The sequence below is a fragment of the Gymnoscopelus microlampas genome (genome assembly GCF_963454915.1).
Source record: "Gymnoscopelus microlampas genome assembly, chromosome: 16".
In the NCBI taxonomy this organism is placed as follows: Eukaryota; Metazoa; Chordata; class Actinopteri; order Myctophiformes; family Myctophidae; genus Gymnoscopelus; species Gymnoscopelus microlampas.
The window spans coordinates 25,408,008-25,430,895 of record NC_139953.1 but is presented as its reverse complement, the minus strand read 5'-3'; the positions used below and the strand labels follow the sequence as shown (position 1 = coordinate 25,430,895).

General features: G+C 40.9%; 1 protein-coding gene across 3 annotated transcripts; it reads right to left on the bottom strand.

Moving 5' to 3' along the window:
* Positions 1-3,883: 3,883 nt before the first annotated feature.
* On the bottom strand, positions 3,884-22,127 carry snx9b (sorting nexin 9b). 3 transcript variants are annotated; one of them, XM_084081825.1, is made up of 20 exons: positions 21,777-22,127; positions 19,734-19,820; positions 19,187-19,261; positions 17,943-18,068; positions 16,744-16,821; positions 15,477-15,627; positions 14,143-14,175; positions 13,319-13,454; positions 12,896-12,980; positions 12,416-12,541; positions 10,997-11,114; positions 10,743-10,873; positions 10,017-10,120; positions 9,715-9,818; positions 9,440-9,517; positions 9,094-9,170; positions 6,881-6,970; positions 6,355-6,469; positions 5,730-5,821; positions 3,884-5,385 (listed from the first exon to the last, which is right to left on the bottom strand). In XM_084081825.1, the coding sequence occupies exons 1-20, from the start codon at positions 21,789-21,791 to the stop codon at positions 5,338-5,340; spliced, it is 1,869 nt and encodes a 622-aa protein (XP_083937951.1). In that variant the 5' UTR covers positions 21,792-22,127; the 3' UTR covers positions 3,884-5,337. The 3 variants fall into 3 exon arrangements, with proteins under 3 accessions (XP_083937951.1, XP_083937952.1, XP_083937953.1); XM_084081826.1 differs by lacking the exon at positions 14,143-14,175; XM_084081827.1 differs by lacking the exon at positions 16,744-16,821.
* Positions 22,128-22,888: the final 761 nt, after the last annotated feature.

Sequence of the window (22,888 nt, the reverse complement as noted above, 5' to 3'; positions counted from 1 at the left end):
ACTATAAATGAAGACAAGAGAAATGCAATGGGACAATACATGTATGAATGATGTGGGCTGCACAAAATGCTGATAACCATAACAATATGGGTGCCTCTATCCAAGGTGATGATGTCAAGTGAAGACTGCATTTGGCATATTTGTCTTCATGAAGCAGAACGTGGATGGATGACAATACCGCATTGATATTTGATGTACCTGGAGAGCAATTGACTTGCCACATTTAACAATACGCCCTCTATCTACCCTTAGCATCTGGAAGTGCATATCCTGTGCTATAAGGTATATTTAAACTTAAGCCAATGGCAGCCTCTATGCCAATGATATTTCATAAACACTGGACACATTCCTGATATGTATTTTTTTAAACACAAACTTAATTTTGTACCTATTTTTTTTAGCTTTATAGCAGGAAGAAAAGAGGTAAGTGTAAGATGGGTTGACAGGGCCTTCCAAGCACTGAAGGGGATTGTGTTGAATCGCAGGCATAGGACTGCTACAGACATAAATGCTCTTTTCTCTATTACAGTACATGTGTAGGCAATCCAAAGAACTAGCCTATATTATTTTATCATCCTCTGACAGTATGACTGAAATAAAAATCAATGGTCTGAACAGGTATTTTTTTAATATATATATATATTTATCAGCTGTTCCTAAAACCCTGATTTGATGACATTCACAGGCTTGATCCAAGGGTGTAAGTTTGAGCATTTGTGCGGACTGAATTTTACATTTAACCAATAACCCTGCTGTAATGGCACTGTAGCTGCTAAAACATGTGGTTAATTATCATATATACTTATAATATACCTTAACATACTAATTTCTCTCATTTTGAATTACCTCTTTTCCCAAATAACCAAACCAAGTACACTTTTTATACATGACTGACCACAAACACAGCTTACTGTAGTATCACTATCAACACAGAAAGGGGCCTAATGGTCAAACTGGACCAACATATTTCCTACAACTTATGCAGAATAGTAACCATATTGTTCATACAAGTGCATGTTGCTGAATGTTTCATACTACTCTTTTAACTATACCGCTACTGTACCATTATTACAATTATGTGCTCAAAGGAACTTTGTCTACTTTCTTAACCACTTAAATCCCAGCATCCATATTGTGAGGAAAGCTTTCTTGAGAAAATAGCTGATCGACAAGCTCATCACTGTGGGGCTATTGTGGGGCTATTTTCCGCAGAAAACGGGAAATACAGTAGTATAGAGCCCTGAGGGACTCCAGTTACCCATGACGTTTAGGTTAAGCCAAAACGCCTCACATGTGGCCCTGCATGGCTGCAACACCTACCTGTCTGTCCCAGCGTGATCTATGACGACACCAGCGTTGACTGCCCGAACCGCGACATATGTAAGTGCACGGTGTATTGGGCGGGGGCGGGGGCGCGGGCGGAATACAGCACTATTAATTGTAAAACTTTACTTTGTACTTTTACTCAAGTAGAATTTGTGAGTAACCTACTTCTTCCACCACTGGAGTGATATTTTCATGAGCTAGCTAACCTCAACTCTTGGTTGTAGCCAGTGCCATCTATTAAGAGAGTTACGCCAACTCCGTCCACTTCTTCGGGCCAGGTCTTCTACATACATATACATTGGCGAATAGTGACAAATCCCTAAACCGGAAGTTCATGGAATGCATTGAAGTCGACGGCTCCATTTCCAGCTACATGAACCACGTGACCGACGCTGTTTCTGACCCCTCATTGGCGCAACTCTCTAATAGAAGGCTCTACAGCGAGCTTTTGTTTGAGAAAATTAATCGACTGCATTGAATCGCAATCGCAATAACGGCTGACCTTACTTATTGCTTAATTACTTACACCGCCATTGATTGAAGCACCAACTGTCATAGTAACCATGCAGTCCATATCGGTTGTTGAAGAGTTTTCTGCTGTTGTCAATCCATGCCGTTGTGTTTTGGAGAAAACATAATTATCATTTTTCATAATGGTTAATTAGGCTACTGGTAGAGATAATTTGTTCCTGGTCCCTAGAACACTGTTTCCCGAACAGTGGGTCGGGACCCATTTGTGGGTCGCGGATACATTTTTATGGGTCACAACACAACACTATCCCTTCATATTTTGTTTCCCATTTAGTTTTTAATTATTATTATTTCAAAACATTTAAAAAAAAGCTAAATCTTTCATTTCAATTAAAAACAAATTCAATTACTTAAAAAGGAATTCAAAGAAATTCCATTAATTAGAAAACTTAGAAAGTGTAGATCTGCTATTTTCACTAGTTTGGGTGCTGGGAAAACATCTGGTTTCTCTTTTGGGTCTTGAGTTGAGCTAAAACGTTTGGGAACCACTGGCCTAGAGCACCAGCCCTAAACCTATGCCATGCAATGTCAATTTGACCCGGGCTTGGAAGTGTGCCTGCCCTTTAGCAGTACAGTAAATTACCCATGTAACAAAAATATTTTCTGTGTATGTCACAATGTCAAATGATTGTCAGCAAATCTGTCCACCAGAGGGTGCTGCAGCTCAACTGTGCACGCCTCTAGGTTTGTCAACCGGTTGTAATGCATTAACATACTGTGTGAGCGAGGTCCTGTGAGTGGGAATAAAGTCAGTGTACCCACAGTGGAGATTGTAGATAGGAAGCCTTTGTTTCCCAGTGGAAGTGCAAAACATTAACTAACTCACCACAAGAAACTAGGGCAAAGTAGGCTATATTCTGGTAGTATATGCATCTAGCTTTACACGACTGTAGAATGGCAATACTATTACACAGTGGATTCCACAGTTCTTTACCACTATTGACAAAAATGTGTCAATTTAACAGGCATCTGATGGCAAGCTTTGAGTCTTTAGAGTAGACCATCCAACAGGACACACACAGCAGGTCGAGAGTATGAATATTGTAGCTTTTGCACCATTAAGGATTCAATGACAATTTCTTCATTATTTCTGAATTACTGTCTGGTGATAGACTACAACAATACAGAGACGTAATCCAACCACCTATCTCAGATGCAGATCCTGAATAAAGAAAACTTCCCTCCCCAGCCCTGTGTACAGTATATAAACGTTATATACTGTTCTGTGGCTTTATATTATAAAGCCACAGAACCTGATGTCTAGCTCCTGCCAACCACATACCCCACAAAGCTCTCAAGGTGTCAATCTCAACAGCCCATGAGTGATTAGCAGGTTGGTGCACCATCCCTCCAGTCTAGACTGACACACCGATGTACATGTGGTATATAAGTCATTGCAATATTTGCTTTTAATTAAAGCAATTCAAAATAAGAAATAATTTCAGAATGTAATATACCGATGCTATTCACCAGATAGACAAATCTATAATTTCATGAGCTAAATTGAAGAAATAAAAGTCCTGTGGATGTGGCTGAAATGAGTGAGCTGAACCCAAGTCCATTGTCAAGTACTGCCCACACACAGCAAAACCCTTGGTGCTAATTTAACCATTTGTTCACTCTTAAGAGTTTGACACTGAGGATTTTATTGTACACAGAGTTCATGCTACATCTAAGTTGATAATGCATGTTCTATTTGGTCATACATACGTTGTGTATAGGTTTGTATGTAGGCTTCACGTCCAGCTGCACCTGATGGCATTGGAAAGTGAACGCTCCTTGAAAAGGTTCTTTCACTGCCTCCTCTCAAAGTCAGCACAAACACGCCCTTTGACACGTCGCACAGGCTACCAACTCATTCTCATTCCTACTACATCTCCACATGAAATCTGCTGCAGGGAATAAGGACTCTACTGTGAGTGAGTGACCAAGTGTGTGTCTGAGACATTGAGAGAAATTGTATCTTGTACACACACACACACACACACACACACACACACACACACACATCAAGTATGTAGTCAAGTAGAGTACAAATCAGTGTTTAATAAATCAAAACTGAATTTCTTTGCTCCTCTTTCTGAGTGACATTGTATTGTAAATATTTCTATACATAAAATAGTATCTCAATAACAAAAAAAAGCATGATAGATGATCCAATAGAATATATATTTATATATATATATTTGTATTTTTCAAGTGACAAGCAAACAAAGAGTGCGAGGATGAGATTCATGAGAACGACTGAAGCAGTGAAAAGCAAGTGAAAAATGAGGGGAGAAATCTCATCACGGCTCAGTCCCAAACTCTGGACTAGCTTCTCTTTTTTACTACGGTTAACCAGATTCTTAATGCTGCTTACTTGCTTAATTCTTCTTAATTATTAAGTACTGACATGGACTCACTTCATTTTAAAATCAATAATCTTGATGAAAAAAAGGACAGAAAGGGCTACTTCAGTTTCACTGGGTAGACCCCCTACGTTTGGCACTGACTCAAGGGAGGTATTTGTTCGCTGACCTTTGCCTTCAACGTATCATGCATAAATGAGCTAGCACCAAACTGAGTATATTTCAATCTGGGCTTTCACTATAATTCTCCATCTTTATAGGCATCAGCAGTTCTTTTTCCTTCCGTTTTCTTTTTCTTAAAAAGTAAACAACAGCGTCATGGTATGCAGACGGGGAAACCCCCACTCCCCCCCCCACCCCCCCAAGAATTTCGATTTCACCTGCGAAAGACAAGGCACATTGATCGGAAGGCGGCTGAGCTTCCTGCTAAAGACTGAGGAGGTGAAGCCTGCAACAAGAGGTGAGGCACTGCCAGCAGTGTTGGGACATACCCACAGGCAAGATGCGTAAGTCTCTCTCTCTCTCTCTCTCTCGGCTTGGTTCTTAGTATAAGACAACATACTTGGCCCATGTAAAGGATGTGGTAATGCAGTGGTTCTCAAACCTTTTTAATTTCCAGGACCCCCATAACTCTGAGAGTAGACTCACAGAGTTACAGACCAGTAAGGGTCCATTTGGAACCCCCAAAGGAACCCTGAGGGTCCCTGGACCCCACTTTGAGAACCACTGTGGTAAAGCATGAAATATTCATAACAATTTCTTCTCTGCAGAACTCTCGTTTGTGTAAAGTTACACAATGCATGACAGCAATCTGATTTTTTTACTTCCTTAGTCACAACTTTGGAAACAGGACACATTACATTACTTTCCCCTCTGATTATCAAGCACCTGTGCCCAAACTGTTACTTTTGTTTTTCACATGTATTCATAAGCTATCTTCAAAAACATGATGTGGGCATGAGTTGGGAAAGCAGCTCAAAGGGGCAGGTAGAGAGAAAGGGGTGATTAAAAGAGAGTGTGAGGGAGAAATTAAAACAGAGTGAGGGAGAAAAAGAGGTTAAAGTTCAAAGGAGGGAAGTGAGACGGAGCAAGAGAGATGGTTTGGATGCTGAGCTGGCAGCTGCATCTCTTACATTGTAGTAAACTGACTGTGTGCTTGTCTCAGTTTTTCAGCAATCTGGGGAATAGGGAGAGAAGGAAAATACTGTAAAAGTATGTTGAAAGAACCCACAAAGAACCATTTTCTTGTTATGTTGATAATATCTCAAAATAACATTGGAATTCTCCAAACCAAGGCCCTTCAACCCTGGTCCTTGCGGACCCCTAATAGTACAGCTGCTTGTCAAATGGAAATTAATTGCGTTCGATTCAGCTGATACCTGACTAGACAGCAGATCAATACACTGAACTTCCTGATAGGTCAAACAAAATGCAGTATTAATGGTTGCCCGAGGACCATAGTTGAAAATTCATGCCCTGCACAACAAACAATAACTGTTGAAAAATAAAAATAAACATTACTGTTTCATAAAACTTGACTTGCTCCTCCAGGTACTGTTGCATGACCCTGTTGTAGTCATAGATACGGTTGCTATGGAAATGGTTCATCTCAGCTGTGAGGAGGGGGAAAGAATTTACATCCACTTAACATTAAAAATATCATAATAAAAGTATCACCATTGTCTGACACATTTCTATTATCTTGGCATAAAAAGTTAAAATCTGTGGCCGGTTGCACAAAACCAATTATTTTCTTCTTAACTCTCTCAGTGCCAATGAAATAAAAAAATATGTTCATATTGTGCCAGCAATTATTTTTCAAAGTAAAAAAAAAGTGCTTAGGAAGTGAGATACAGCCTTTTTTCAGTTATAAGTTAAACAAGGAGGGGATGGAATATCTTGGGTTCTGAACATTTTTTTCCAAAAAAATAAAATTATAATAATAATAATAATTTCTTTTTTTAAACTCTGGATTTTTCGTTCTGGCACTGAGGGTATTCAGAAAAAACTAGGCATATCTCGTTGTGTGGCACTGAGAGAGTTAACATTTCACTCAAGGATATATTAAATATCACCTAGCATTTTAATGAACATCTTAATATGTGTTATGCAACTGGCCACTACTGTAGCTTATTCAGTGTGATACCTTGTAGTGCATATGACATGACGCTGACACGTTTAGCCATGGTGACTTTGTCCTGAGGGGAGATTTTACTGGTCGCCACCAACTTGTCACCTTCCTTCACTTTCTCTATGCCTGCCTGGAAGCAATGGAAGCACACAAGTTTTTAAACCATACATTTGTTGACTCGCATGGCTCTAGCCTTGGCCCCCGTCCTTTTTTCCCTCTACACCACACCAAATCTATTCACCAAAAATAGCTGATCTACAAGCTTGCAATGCAACACTTTGTGAGCTTGTAGATCTGCTATATTCGCAGAATGTTTGCATATTATTATTATTCTTAATAATGCCCAGAAAAGAAAGGGATATTAGGATTCAAGTGGTGCAAATTGTTAAATCAATTTTGGAATGTTTAGAGTACATTTTATGACTCATGAGCTCCTCTACTGCAAAACTGTTGTACTGTATATGTGTAGCATTGTTCTTTTTTTCTTTGGGAGCTGGTAATGTTCTATGTATTTGTGTTGGAGACATTGGAGCTGAGGTACCTTATGAACTCCAATGGTGTCTGGGAAGCATCCAAGGAGACCCTTATATTCATTGTTGGTTTCCATGAGGAAGTGAAGGTCTTTCCTAGGCTGGACACGCACCCACACGCACACACACGCAAACATACAAACACAGGTAACGTAACTAAAACATAAAAAAATAGTGAAATGGAAAGACATTCCCATTTTAGGGCATATTGCTGTAAAATGTGGATAATCCCATGTCCAATCATGGCACAGGAAACAGGAAGCTACTACACTCAGACATGAATACAGTAAGAATGACCACAATAAATTAAATGAATCTGTCATCACTGGCGATATTTTTGCAGAACAGCCAGTAGGTACGTTGGAATCTGCAAGTTGACTCTAATATTATCTAAGTTCTAATTAGATCATGGATTCAGCCGAGCATATCACGGAGCCAGACTCTGGGAAATGAGTGCCAACAGTGTGAATGCAAACAGAAAAACGAATACAAAATAATATAAATGCTTATATTACGGTGAATTATCTAATTAAACCATGTGTGACTATGCTACAGTCACGATAACATCTGCATTATTAATGGTAATGCTACATGCAGCTTCCGTGAGACAGCAAAACATAACTAGACTGGTGCATCACATCACCCAAATGGATGCTAAGCTACAGCCAACCGAATCAGGGGGAAGATCAAATCTAAGCTGTCCAAAGGAAAAGGGTTTGGCAAGAGAAGAACAACGTCTGGGACAGCACATGCTTACCAGATGAATCCTCCTTGTGGTTGCTGCTCAGACATCAAAAAAGAGGGCCCAGGTTTGATATCATTACATACCACACAAACCAGATTCCCACATTCACATTAGATGCTCAGGGAAGCTTATACAACTACAGAAGTATATCAAACTTTGACCCACTTCTGGTTGTCACTGATAGTCTGCCCTCCCTTGACCTCTTCCCATTTTAGATAACAAACGCAACTCACAAACAGGACGGCAAGGTAAATGGGTCAACACAAGGTCACAAACAGGATGTAAACATTAGGCGGTGCTAAGAGTTCAGGAAATGTTCATAGAGATTCAGGAAATAGCATCATAGAGTGTAAGTACAGAGTCGGGGTAGAAAATGAACACCAGCTAATTCGGGCGACGGTCAAGGAGCCACAAATAGAGCTTTAAGACCTCTGAGACATCAGGATGTAACACAAAGGGACAGGATGTTTCTCTCCATTTTTTCCCTTTATGATTGTGCGGAGCAGGCAAGGAGAGCGTCAAAAAGGTGTGGTTGGCACAACTTTATACAAATGAGAAGCAAATTTAGCCGAATGGTGGCCAATCAGCCAGCAACTGTAAGTGGCGACAGAAATAGACTCTTACATAACTCTATGGAAACTACAGAATATTGATAACAAAGTTTTAAATTAGCAGTTATAGTTGAGAAATTAATCAAGATTGAGCAACTGAAACTGAAAATAGGGAAACAGAAAGAATTTCCAGACAACCCTCTCCTAGACAGGAGGTCGGTGTGACCACCAACCAGTGGCAAATGTTTAGTGGGAAAGCAATCCGCCCCGCGTCCATCTATCTGCAGTGCACTGACCTTTAAGCATAACAATTCCACACACAAAGAAAGCTTAATAGTAATACAAAATAAGTACTCTGTATGTATTGTACAAATGGCAAATCTGTGAAATTGTGTTTGTCTATATACTATATATTGCTATCCTTCATATATATTCAGTGCAGTCACATATGTGGCTGCAGTAATAGCAGTAAAGAGAACAGTGCTGAACAGTATTCAGCATTATACTGCACTGTTCACTTTACTGCTGTTTACTGCAGCCACATACTGTATGTGACTGCACTGAATATATAAAGTATAGCAATGTACAGTATATAGTCAAACACAATAAACAACAAACACAACATATTATGTTGTGTGCGAGTATGCATGTGTGTGTGTGTGTGTGTGTGTGTGTGTGTGTGTGTGTGTGTGTGTGTGTGTGTGTGTGTGTGTGTGTGTGTGTGTGTGTGTGTGTGTGTGTGTGTGTGTGTGTGTGTGTGTGTGTGTGTACAGTGATATGGGAGACATGTCACTATATTATCAAAATAGCAATAGAATTAGCAATAAGAACAAATGATGCAATGCAGATCCAATAGTAAATTGAGGACAATTGTGAGTATGTCCCTTTAAGCAGCAATCATAAGGAAATCCAAGGTCAAAGTACAAACCTGCTCTGACACCATCTCAGCTATTTCTTCGTATGTCTTTCCTGCTGCCGTCATGGCATCAGTCAGGGTAGCCTCTCCTGCAGAAGGAAGAGGTACACATATATATATAAATGACAATCACATGTGTACAATGATTTCACACATATATCTGTGTTGTAAAACATACTGTATATTATCCCAACGGGACAATGAAAGCTAAGATTAAAACAACCAACTGATTAGATATTATTAATTGATTAATCAGACCTAAAGTGTCCCACCTGGGAATTTAAGAGTTGGTTCAGAATTCAGCCTAATACCATCATAATAAAGGCTGACGTCAAACATTTCAATCCAACTGCAGTACCTTGGTATCCACTGCTGCTGAAGACAGAGGAGAGATTTTGGAAGGCTTTGCCGATTCTCTGGTATTCTTTGGGCAACGCTGGGAAGGTGAAAAGAAAACACATATGCAAGCACATACACGTACACACAGACACAAAAAGAAAAGGTTCTCAGTGAAAGAGTTTCCTTGAGTTGCCAAAACACAAGGCCAAACGTATTGAATCACACTTCATATCATATAAATAATAATTAACGGTGCAGAGCCAGGGTGTGGTCTACAGTGGAGTGTGTACATACGTCCTGTACATCTTTTCCAGTGCTCCTGGCCCACTGTGAGGATCTCCTTGACTCCATCATCCATAGCTTTGGTAAATCTACTGAACTGCTCGCACTTCTGTTCCCTGTGGGGTGCACACACACAGACACACACACACACGCGCGCATGTACACACACACACACACACACACACACACACACACACACACACACACACACACACACACACACACACACATACATACCCGATTAATTTAAAAGATTTCCAACACATAACTGTGCTTTTCTCAGTGGTTTAAAACACAGTGCAGCGTTAACTCACACTTCTACAGGGTCCAGGTCTGGTGCTTCTGGCTCTATAGTTGAGAAGACCATCACTCCCACAGTCTCGTCCTTCTCTGCTTTTCTCTTCCCCACCTTCCAGTCCTGAGTCAGTGCATCATTCAGTGTTACCAACTCAACTAATGAAAGATAATACCTTCTTGCTTAAACTCAAGTCATGGCAGATTAACCACTCAGCGCATATTGATAAAGGCCTTCGACACAGCCTTTTGAATTCGATTCTAAGAAAATCATTCTGTGTATGCATTTCCTTGCACTCAGTGTAAAGAATCAGAGTCTGTCCTCTGTTGGCCTAACAACTAACTAGACAATCGCAGTTTGATAGTCCCTCCAGGCTATGTGATGTAGCGAGTACCACTCAGCAAAGCACCTCCACTACAATGCATAACTATTGTAGAAGTGTTGGCCCAACACTAAAACAGCACTGAGTATGGTACCCAACACTGTTGGGTACCATACTCAGTGATTTTAAGGGTACCAACTGAATTACGTTGATACTACAGAGTACCTCAAAGGGCTTTACAGGCCCGCCTTTATCAAAGGAAACAAACAACAACCCCTGTCCTTAGGCCCTCAAGCAGGTGAGAAAGAACTCCCATGGATCTCTCCTTTAAAGAGATGGCTGAATTTGGACTTTTTCCCTCTCATTTAAGCACTCATCAGTTAAGAAAATAGAAGGTGGAACCGTACTGTAAACACTCCATACCTTTTCATCCTTATATGTCAGGAAGAGCTGAAATACGTCACTGTTTGAGACAACGGGGTGCCTGCACATCCTGGTCATCCAGCCCTGCAACCGCTCCATACGCATTTTTATGAATTCCTCCTCAAAACGCCCTGGCATGGAAGGAGGTAGGGAAGGAAGAGGAAAGGGCTAAGGAGACCAGAAAGTTCATCTCTTTACTAACAGCAGGAAAGTATTTAACTTGGTTGGTGGATGTCAGAGGACCAGTGTCTTACCTGTTACCTGCTTGTCTGGTAAGGAAGGAATGGGGATGGCCGACCCAAATTTGTACAGGAGCCTCTCGTACAACCAATCAAAATGCTTGTATCTGTGATTGACGGGTCTGTTTGTGGTCTGAAAGCCAATAAGCGGAGGAGTTATGCTATACAAGTTGCAATGTGTAATCCTCAGCGGAGCTACATTTAAATTGATTCAAATTAAAGTTTAGTTGTAAAAATGCTCTAACAGCCAATTCATACCAGCAGCATCAAAGCTAGTCCATAATGTTAAAATACAATAAACTGGGCATGTCTGAAGTTATAAGTGACAGCCTGCCAATGTGTGTGTTTGCTGTCAAGGTGAAGGAACGGACTGGAGATGGAGAAGTAGCAAATTGTGAAAACAAAGATTTCAACTAGCAGCTGTAGATGTGAAATTAATCAAATTGAGCAACTACATGACCTATTTATTGGCTACAATTAATAGGTTGCAACAAACAAGCTGTCAGAGACCACCAATGGCTGTCTCTACTTCTAATCTGCAGCGCCTGTCAGCTCTCTTGTCTGGGCAGAGTGAGGCGCAGGAGCACCGTGACCAGATCTGTCCCTGCTCCCCCACACAATACTGGGGATACTTCATGTATGTACTGTATGTCAGCCTGTCTACTTACATGTATCTACTACTGCTAGTTAAAAAATTCTTATTCGCTACTTCCATACAGAAGTTTGTTTCTGTCCATTTAAAGTAGTGTCGTGCGTGACTATAGTCCGTGCCAAGTGAGAGCCGTCTATGCTCTTCGCTTGGGCAGAGCAGACTCGCTCCCAGGACCGCAGCTGCAAAATGACACTAGCAATCTTTATAATCTTAATGAATAAGTATAAACAAACTGCTTCACAAGAACAATGTTGGTGTAACTAAGAGATTCACTGAGAAATATACATTTTATTATATATACCGATTAACAACTAAAAAGAATAAATCAAGATAGCGAGTATTGCCTGGTTTTAATGCGGTGCAAGACGGCGAACAGGGAGGATTATTCTGTCCCTGGTGGGCGGAGAATTAAATTTGGTGATCATTCAAAACGTGCCATTGTCGTGAGACTCGTGAGTCGTAATGCTGCTAGTGTGTACTGACGGTTTAAGCTTTTATGACACCACAAAGACAAAGTGAACAGAGGTGATTAAATGCACCCAACATCTCTTGTTCTATGCCTGTGTATTCCTTAAATATGCTTGATCATGTCAGTTTGACATCGACTTTGATGGTGACCTTGTCCTTGACCTTTAATCCTCTCTTCAGGGCGGCCAACTGATCTTTATCATCATCATTTTGTTCACAGACACACAAATAGGACTGATTACAATACCGAGCTGCCATGCATACATTTGGGCAAGGCAGCAACGCCAGAGTAGAAGAGGTTGTTCGATACTCACATTAGGTATAACTTGGTACTCAATGTAGCTCTTCAGCCCATACATTTTGGTGCCTTTCTTGGGGTCGGCGACCACACAATCGAGCTGGGTTTCGGGGTAGGACCACACTGGACCAACCTCTCCCACCTGAACAGATGAGGTTGAATTTAGAATGATACAAATCTACATAAAAACTAAACAAAAAATGCTAAGTGGCTAAAGAGACATGTGTACGTGTTTTGTAAAGTAATTCATACTAAAATACACTTGGATGCATGTGATGTGGCATAATCATGTTATTTAATCATGTTAAATCCTCAGTGTTCACTTATCCATTTGTAACCCTGAGCATGTACAAATATGTGTACACTCTAAGAGTTAAATTAACACATTTTACTGTGTAGCATAATAATAAGAACCGAATACTCATTCGACACTGTCGACGATGACAATTACAATGCAGCCAAAATCAACCACTTAATATCTGAGATGTAGACGTACATAGATGGTTAACTTTTCTTTGCCCTTCACCAGCTGCTTGCACAGGAGGTAGAGCTCTGGCCCTGATTTGGAGAAACCTGGAAACCTGCACAAAGACAATCAGCAAGTTCAAGAATTACTTTTTAACAGTTACAGATGTTAGTGGATAAGGAGGCAAACCAGTTTCTTTGGCATGCCTCAACCCATCTTCTTACAATAAGCTGAACAGGGAAATGTTCAATGGGATTGAAGATGGCTTCAAGTCAAGTAGTTGTATAGCATGTCATTCAGCCATATACGTAAATACAGATTCGCACAATGAGGCATTTCTCCAGGTTCAGTGTCTACAACAATAATACAGTGATTAACACAACAGTAGACACAACATCAACACGATGCATTGTGAGCTTGTAGAGCTGAATTCAAAACTAAATGCACGCTTACTTGTAGATTTTCATGGATGTTCCAGCAGCTCCACCTCTCTGCATGGCGCCGGCCTCCCCAGACTCCGACTCGCCGTAACCTCCAGAGGCCGACTTGGAATCGTCCCACTCATCGTCCCACTCGTCGAACTCGGCACCTAGGGTCACGCATGCGGCGGATTAATTGTCACACAAATAATTGTGATTAACGGATTCATTGTGTTTTTGGCATTGAACATATCGAACACGTATAAATGAACATTTCTGTTTGGCTTTTAGGCGTTGTACACAAAAATGTCATAGGGCAGATCTGACAAATAACTTGAATATACAAAGAATATGATTGACATTTAATAACTTAATACTTTCAAAATAATCAAAAAATGGCGTAAATAGTCAATCTACGACAAGCTTGTAGATCAGCTATTTCCGCAATTTTTTAAAAATACTTCAAAATGTATGAACATTTTTCAATACGAAAATGATTATGACGATTATGACAATTATAAAATAATTGTGATTATCTCACATAATTGCTTTAGGCTATTATGTAATAACTGTGACAGGCCTAACGCAAACACGCACTTAGAATAACACACACGTCAAGCATTAAAAGAAAACACAGCATACATGCATCATGATGCAATCATTTGAAACAACAGCTAAGCAACGTTATGGTTAAAATCTACATACATTTCATTAATAACAATGTACACTCCAGAGTTTTCATACGCATGCCTTTAAGCATATAAAACAGATCCTTAAAGCCCATGCTAGATTCTTTCAATCTATATTCAGGAAATAAGGGCAGGCAACACTCCCAGCAGGCAATGCACTGGGTACTACCTGTTTCAATAAGGTAGGGATATGGATAGATGTCTTTGGGGAGGGGAGAAAAGAAAGGGAAATCAGTTTCTTTCCCCCTCAATTCTCTTGATCAAATAACAGCTTGTATTGGAACAAAAGACTTAATAAATCAAAGAAAGCAGTGTTTCCCTTTTGACTCATGCATGAGGCCAACTTTTCCATATTGTGGGGAAAACAGAACCCTGACTCGATTACGCTTTCCAAATGCTGAATCATCCCCATAATAGAGTGAGAGCCTGAGGACAGAGCGACTAAGCAGAACCACATCTGGCGACTTCAACAGATTCCAACTCTGAACGGTCCAGCAATGTCAAATAATTTATTATTTAAACACTCTGAAGAGATGGTTTAAACTGCCTGCAGTAGCAGATGGGAAATGTTTACATCATCAGCACAGTTCAGATATTGTCAGTTAAGTTGTACAGTAAGTAAATGCTTCTGCCTAACAGTCCTGTACATCGGAAGTGCTGAAAAGTCTTAGGAAATAAAGCGGATGTCCCGCTTCTCCCCATTTCCTTTTTGCCTTCGCAGTCCCGTAAATGTGTCCTACTGTAAATCAAATTAGTCGAAGCCTATCTAGCTTGCTGCTTAGCAGAAATATAAATTCTAAAGTATTTAAGTATTTTAAATATATCTTAAAACATATTTTGAACGGAATGAACAGAAATGACAGATGACAGCTTTCTGTGTGGAACTTTTCGGGGGGGTAATTGGACTCTCTATAACACTTGAAGATTGTGGAAGAGTTCTCAGGCTTGGAAGACTAAGCAAGCAGGTGGTGATGCGGTGTGTTGACATCATGGTACGTTGCTAATTATCATGTGAACTGAGTGGCTGAAAAGTAATTGAAAAATGGCTTTATTCTCCAATATAAGCCTGACAATCATCATGTAAACCCTATTTCAGAAATTGTGAAAATAGTAGGGCTACAAGCTACAATGCGTCGTACGGTGACGCATATTCAGGGTAAATCATATGGAATTTCATCATTGCCTAATATATATTACAAAAATAAGGAATGATTCAGAAATCTTAAATCTTACACAAATGATGAATTTGTTTATACATTAAAATTACACTGGGTTGTTGATGCTGGCACCAGACATCTACTGTATGATGTAATGGGGACGGCAATCCAGAATAATCAATAAATGTAGGAATTCAAATACATATGGGGTGCGTTCGGAAATTGCGCACCGGAGCGCACTCGCCTATTAGTTTGTATTGGCCAGTGCACTCAGTGCTGTATTTCCGAACGCACCCATGGTATTGTTCAAATTCGAAAAAGAAAAAAAAGGTACAGTCCCGCTTACCTGGGCCCTGATAGGCTTGAGGGTGACTCTGTGCACCCGAGCTCCAGGGATCAGCAGCAGCAGTGTTCCCGGTCTGGGTGCCCTCTGGTTTGGAGGCGCCTCCGGTGGCATCAGAGTTCCACACCGACCATGGGTCATTACCGTTACTAGTCTGGTTAAGTGGAGGGAAGAGGAGAATGTGAATAAAGAAGAAAGTCAGATTGATGACGATTGAGTGAGCAAGTAGGAAGAAACAAAAGAGAGAGACAGACAGAATCAGAGCGAGAGAGACAGGTGTAGGTTTTGTCTGAGGATACGCCAGCAGTGCTCTATTAAAAGCATGCCTTCTCAAAGTCATAATGAAAACCTGGCCTGTAAGAGAAGATATATTACTGTACTGTGAGACTCCACTCATCCCAGTTGTGGACTGAAATAAAATCCTGCTCAACGCAGGCAATAATTTAGCCACATCATTCCCATACAAAGAGACACATGCTGCTTACAGCCAGATGTAATACAACAGACTGCAATAGCAAACTCGCTTTTTACATTACATTAAGGCCAATGATGCATCTGCATGCCATGTACGGGGGAAGGCATCCAACATGCTGTAAACCTTAAAGCATGGGTCTATGTATGTACACATACTCTAACCTTGTTGGTAGAGATGAAAAAAAGCAGAAAGGCATGTCCAAATTAATATTCTAGTTTCATTGCTTGTGCAATTAGTAATACATTAAAACCCTGCAGATGTTTAACAGAGAAAGACTACAGCTCTATTTTTTTTAAAAACAAGACACACAGACATATTAAGCATTTACAGAATTCTACAACATTTTCAAAATCACAAAACACAATAGTCACTTACAGTAGATTAAACAATAGTGATGAAGCTTTGATTCATGTGATAATTTTTAAAAGAAAATATATACAAATACATTACATTTGACAAATCCAATTTGAATGTGATATGTCTATTTAATTAATTGTAGAGTGCATGTCAATCAGCCAGTGATCTAGAATATCTTTTGGTTTTTGTGAGTGCGTACGTTGGTGCCGATACATACAGCTGAGGAGCGTGAGAGAGATAAATGGATTGTATATGTGAGTAATTGTCACAGGGGGGTGACCCGGGAGCTCAGATCATGCATTTCCAGGATATGGTGGTAAAATTTGCAAAGGCAGAACGATCAGAGGGTGGGAGGGAAACGGGGCAGATTGGGGGTGTGAGGGGGGTGGGGGGGCGGTGGTGACTCATGCCAGTGGGTAGACTCATGCCCCCGGTTACCTCGTCGGGGGATGGGAAGGAGGGGGGTGCCGGGGTGTCAGGGGTGTCCGGCTGGGGACTCAATTCCCCAGCATCCACCTTGAGGTGAGGGGAAAAGAAGGTGTCATCATCACAAAGTGTAGCATGTAGTGAAGGGTTACGCTTGTGTGGGGAGGGCCAGGTGCGTGTGTGTGTGTGTGTGTGTGTGTGTGTGTGTGTGGAGGGGGGAGAGAGAAACGGAGACAGAAACACATAGAGATGGACAAGATTGAGCGAGAGAGACATGGTGAGAAGGTTCACCACCTCGACCCACCCACTACTGTTCCACTGTTTAGTTTCAACAGAACCAAACCTCTGCGCCGTCATTATATCCTTTTGTCGTTGTTTTTTAAATATTTTGGGGGTCTTTTTCTGCATTTATTGATAGGAAAGTAGGCTGACAGGAAATGGGGAGAGAGATGGGGGTGTGACACACAGCAAAGGTCACCGCGACACGCTGTCAAGCTGGATTACCAGCGTATGTGGTATGCGCCTGGACCGTTAGGCCAGTGGGCGCCCCCATTATATCCTTTTGTTGCACTATTTTCTAAAAGCTGGTTAACCACTCAAACCCCATATGGGTAACCGGAGTCCCTCAGGGCGCAATACTAGTATATTTTCTGTTTTCTGTTATTGTGAGGAAAGTTTTCGCTGAACATGGCCAATCGACAAGCTCACAATGCGACGCAGCGTGACGCATTGTGAGCTTGTCGATCTGCTATTTTCAGCGAAAGCTTTCCCCACAATACAGATGCTGGGGTTTAAGTCAGTTATAAATGACTTGACCGTGCAGAATATCCACCATGCCAGCTGGTTGCACTTCTGCATCTCAGGGGCCCTTGCAAGGCTAAAAGCATGTACGTGTACGTAACACGTCTGAGGTCATTTCTGCTTTCTTCACCACGCTTTAGCTCCATCACAAGTTTCGCTCTTTCCAAGAAAAGGGTTTAATCATTTTAATACATGGTTACACCCTGATGATTTAGCACTGTTAAGGTATCAAATTATGTCAATTGCTGTCCTCAGTATAGTGAGAAATATGCATTTAATTTGTGAACCCATACCATGCTTAGGTGGGTCTGGTATGAGCATAAGAGGGGGGGGGGGGGGGGGGGCGTTGCGGTTTTGTGGTCATCCACCAGGGCCCCCCTTGGTTTGGTGTAATATACCATGTGTGTTACCTGGTTCTGTGCAGGTGCAGGGGCGAACGCATCAAAGAAGGACAGGTCTGGAGCCACTGCATTTCCTACACTTGGAGCACCTGCTGCTGGTGGGGCTGCAGCTCCTGAGAAGGATGGCTTTCTAAGCTGCAGATGGGGTGACAAGGAGGAGAGACAGACAGACAGAGTGAGTGAAAAAAACAGGTCCATTAAAAGAACAAACTCATATATTCCACTGACATCTAATGTCTTTTAAAGACACATTCCTCTGGGGTTAGGTGACAATGTGATCTGCTTGGTATGCACTGGCCTCCAAGTGAGTCTCTCACTTTTTTGTTCTATCCACAATGTGACGGCACTGCCAGTTAGAAAATATCCAATTCCAATTTAACTCAATGTAAGCAATCACTTTAGAGTATCAAGTCACTGCACTTAGTTCTGCGGCGACCAACACAGACTAATTCCTCATCTTTCTCAATCTCAGCAGCATGGTGTATTAGTTTTATTAACTTTCTACTTGAGAGAGGCTGTGTTTTAGTGTGGCCTCTGCCCTGATGTTTTTTTTTTTTCAATCTTCAAAGTACATCATGTGATGATCAGTTGTCAATAGGAATGTGAGGATCTACACATGGGATGGGATCTAAACAGTCAGGGGGCAATTGTAGAGGTAACTATGAGTCAAAGACATGTGTGCATGCATAGTTACTTGCATGCACACATACACACTCACAAGTGCACACAGGCATGTTAAGTTTTGTTAGTGTGCTGTGGCTGCAGTGCTCTGTAGTGTTTGGAGTCAGGCTAAACTGTTTGACAGACTTATCTCTTTTGACAAACATCCCCGCCCTCTTTCTGTCTCCTGGTTAGATACATGGCTACTGAGTGAATCACCACCACCATGTTGCTATTACCACTACATGAGGGGAAACCCACGCAGGCACGCTTTCTTATAAAGTAAATTCAGCAGAACTTTCAAGGAGTCACATCCTTAAATCTAATTCAGCAGAACTCTAAAGGAGTCACATCCTGCGAGGTTCAGACACAAAAATATTACATACAGCACTAAATGTGGAGACTATAGGAGATATATATATATATATATATATATATATATATATATATATATATATATATTTGTTTTTAAATGTATGCAGACATTTGTATGCATATGCAAACATGTACTGTATCCAGATCAGCATCTATTCTTTAAGTGAAAGTGAAAAGAGTACGTACAGTACAATATTGCAAGTGTTTAACTCTCTCACCTCAATGTAGTCCTCTGGCACTAGACCAACTTCCCCTCTGGAATTCTGTGCTTCCACCCAGCCACCTCCAATGCTCTGAAAGGAAACATGGGACAGTGTGGCCGTAAGACAGACTGTGACTGGCTCAGGGAGACGCCGAACAGTGTAGCTTTAAGATAGACTATGATTGGCTCTGGAAACACAAGTCACTGCACCAATGCCAACGAGAACAAACAGTTGCACATTGATGATGGTACTTGGTGCACAAAGACAGTCCTGCTTCCTGATAAGTTGGCTGGGAACAGATTTCGATAGGAAGATTATCTGAGCTAGTCAGCACACACTGAGTGACCTTTGAACTCTTTAACATGACATCATGTTTACTCACCCTCTTTTCATTGATTTCCTTCTGTCTGTGTAATTTGCAGCTTTATTTGTATGTGATCATGTAAGTTGGTTTCACTGAACACTTTGTGTTCAACACAAAGTGAGCTAGAGACCCCAATGACAAACACTGAGAATTTCAATATTGTGTCTACTGTATGGTAATGGATACAAGTTTGTTTACCTCATTGGTGATAGTGACTGTCTCGCCTTCTTTGACTGTCAGCTCATTGTTTCCAGCTTCGGCAGTGAAGTCATACAAAACCTGCGCCTAAATGAGTCAACAAAATCAGAACAAGTGTCAAGACGTCACACAATAACACCAGATCAGGAGAGCCATACCTGTGACACACACACACACACACACACACACACACACACACACACACACACACACACACACACACACACACACACACACACACACACACACACACACACACACACACACACACACACACACACACACACACACACCTCTAACTGTTTATTGTGTTATAGAGTATATAGCCAAAATGAAGCAGGTCAAACAAGTTCTTCTAGACCTGTTTTGCTGACTCAAAACAGACAGGTACTGCTATACACTGACAACAAGGTATGATCCATCCCCTTTGCCTTAGTAGTCAGCTTTATTAGGTAAGTCAAGGCCAGTTTATTTGCCTAGCACATTTCATACACAACACAAGGGCAATTCAAAGTGCTCTAAATACGTCATAAAAAGGCATTTAAATGTTATTACTCGAGCCCAAAGTCTTTTCATAGTGTCCCAGTTATACTAGTAGTTTACTTGGTTCCCTGAGCAACATAAACATGCATACAACATTACATACAAACAAAATCACATGCAAAGGTGCACGCAACACACACACACACAGTTTCACAAACCAGCTAGTAGTGCTATTCTCACTTCCAGTTCGTGGATTCTTAGCAAACATTCAAGCTGAGTGGTCAGAGTGTACCAGGTTCAGTGAGACGCTGCACTCCTCACAACAGTGTAGAATTCACAGCACTAGTGTATCCTCCATATAATTCATCCTGTCTATTAGCTGCCTCTCTGAATAGAGGATCTATTTTAAACTCAGCCAACCAGCTCCCATGGGTCCAGGAAGATGGGAGGCTTTCAAACAGGGACCAAAAGAAGCAGAGAGGGCCACGTGAACGTATTTAGTTGGCAATGTCAGTTGTGCTAGTTCAGTCATGATTGAATGATATTGTATGTTTTTAGCCCAGAATGTGAACCCTTGGCCCCTAATGTACATTCTTTTTTTTAGCCTAGACTGTGGACCACCCTAATGCAGGCTACAGCAGAGGACCTTCAAGTTGATTGAGAAGTTATATGAGGGTTAACTTAATATAGGTTTCTAAGGTAGTTTTTATTTTACATTTCACATTTTGTGATTTTATGATTGACACAATGAAATCTGGTACTAGACAGAGTTAAGTACTTTTAAGAGGAATCAATCCAACGACTCCTGTACTCAGTGACTGTCGTAATAATTTATAATCACACTTTTACGGTCTGTCAAAAACATGCCTGCCCTGCCTGCATGCATATAGGCTACAGGCCTACATTTCCCAGCATTCCACAGGAGAGAAATGACCCGCTCAGAAGGGGTGGTAAAATGTCACAAGACACTTTAATGAGACATATTTTCCATGTTAAAAAGGGAAAACATTCCCCGCCTGTGTTAAATAACTATTGGAAACCTCCCTTACGTACTTCCAGAACAGAGTATTAATACGTTTTCGGGTCTTGAATGAGGCATAGTAGATAACCTACACCGGGAAAGGAGTTTATTAATGCGAGCAGTGCGCCAGGCTAAACATACAGTACGCCTGGTTCCCAAAACACTCGCCCCAAAACACAGTCGCCCCGGGGCAAATCCGTCGGTATTCACCTGGTATCCCTAAACGTAACCTCAGTAAACATTGCCTAAACCTAACCTTATTCCTAAACTTAACCTCAGCAAAACGGTGCCAAAACCTAACCTTATTCCTAAACTTAACCTCAGTCAAACTATGACTAACCCTAAACTTATTTCTAACCTTATCATCAGTAAAACAAACGCAAGAATACAAGAACCGCTGGTCCACCAAAAAAATGGGGGCGAGCGTGATTTGGGGTGACTCTTCCGGTTACCAGTACGCCTCAGTTAGAACTGTAGCCTGCTTATTTCGATGTCGAGAGATCACTCACAAACGAACACAGAACAAACGTGAAACATACCTTGGTTGTTGCCATTGTCGGAGCGTTGATCAATCATTACAAAACAGTAGGCCCGTGTGTTGCAAAATCCCAAACCCTCAGCTGGACATTATTTCCCCGCTGGCGTCAACTATTAAAGTGCGAAAAAACAAGGCAATTTCAGTTCTCGGGGAGGAGAGTCGTCGCTCGATCGTCGCGGCACCAATTTTAATACATCACTGAATACAGTTTGCCCTTTAACCTGAAACCCGGGAGAGACAGTAGTAGAGGTGGAAGCTCAGCGAGTGAAGTTGTGTTGTTCTGCTACACCGTGTGTAATGATCTGTAGTTCTGTACTACTACTGTCTGAACTCTACGGAGCAGTCAGTGAGCTACACACAGGGGAGCAAAACCGGAAAGCTAACCGCTGTCTAAAGCCCCCCAGACATGACCAGTTGAAAGTTGTAGGCTATAGTTTAATAATAAATAATAATAATAACAATACATAATAAAATGACAACAGTAATAATAATAATTATTGTAATAATAATAATAATAATAATAATAATAATAATAATTATTATTATTATTATTATTATTATTATTATTATTATTATTATTATTATTATTATAACAGTAGGGCCTATATGTTTCTTTAGTCTAAAATGTTTAACCACTTCATCATTTGGGTAACAGGGGAGTCCCTCAGGGCTCAATAATAGTGTATTTTCTGTTTTCTGTTATTGTGGGGAAAGCTTTGGCTGAAAATATCAGATCGACAAATATTTTCAGCCAAAGCTTTCCCCACAATACCGATGCTGGGTTAAGTATCGTTACGGGGTCCTTTAGTCAGAGTATTCAAGGAAATTATTTATTTTTTCCTATTGTATGAAATGAAGCCCACTTCTAGCGGTTTAGATTGTAGGCTACGATTCTGTCTCTCAAGAACCAGTCGGGTGTCGATTATTGCTGTTTCGAGGAGGAATGTGTCTCTTGATTAGATCTTTTTTAAAGTTTTTTTGACAGCTCACAGCTGAGTCGAGGAAAGAGTGACGCTTAAACGAGCTGTGTTCCGTGAGCAGAAATAACGGAGCAGAAATAAGACTTCCGGTTGACGATCTCTTCAGAATAAGAGTACCCTCTAGAGTAAAAAG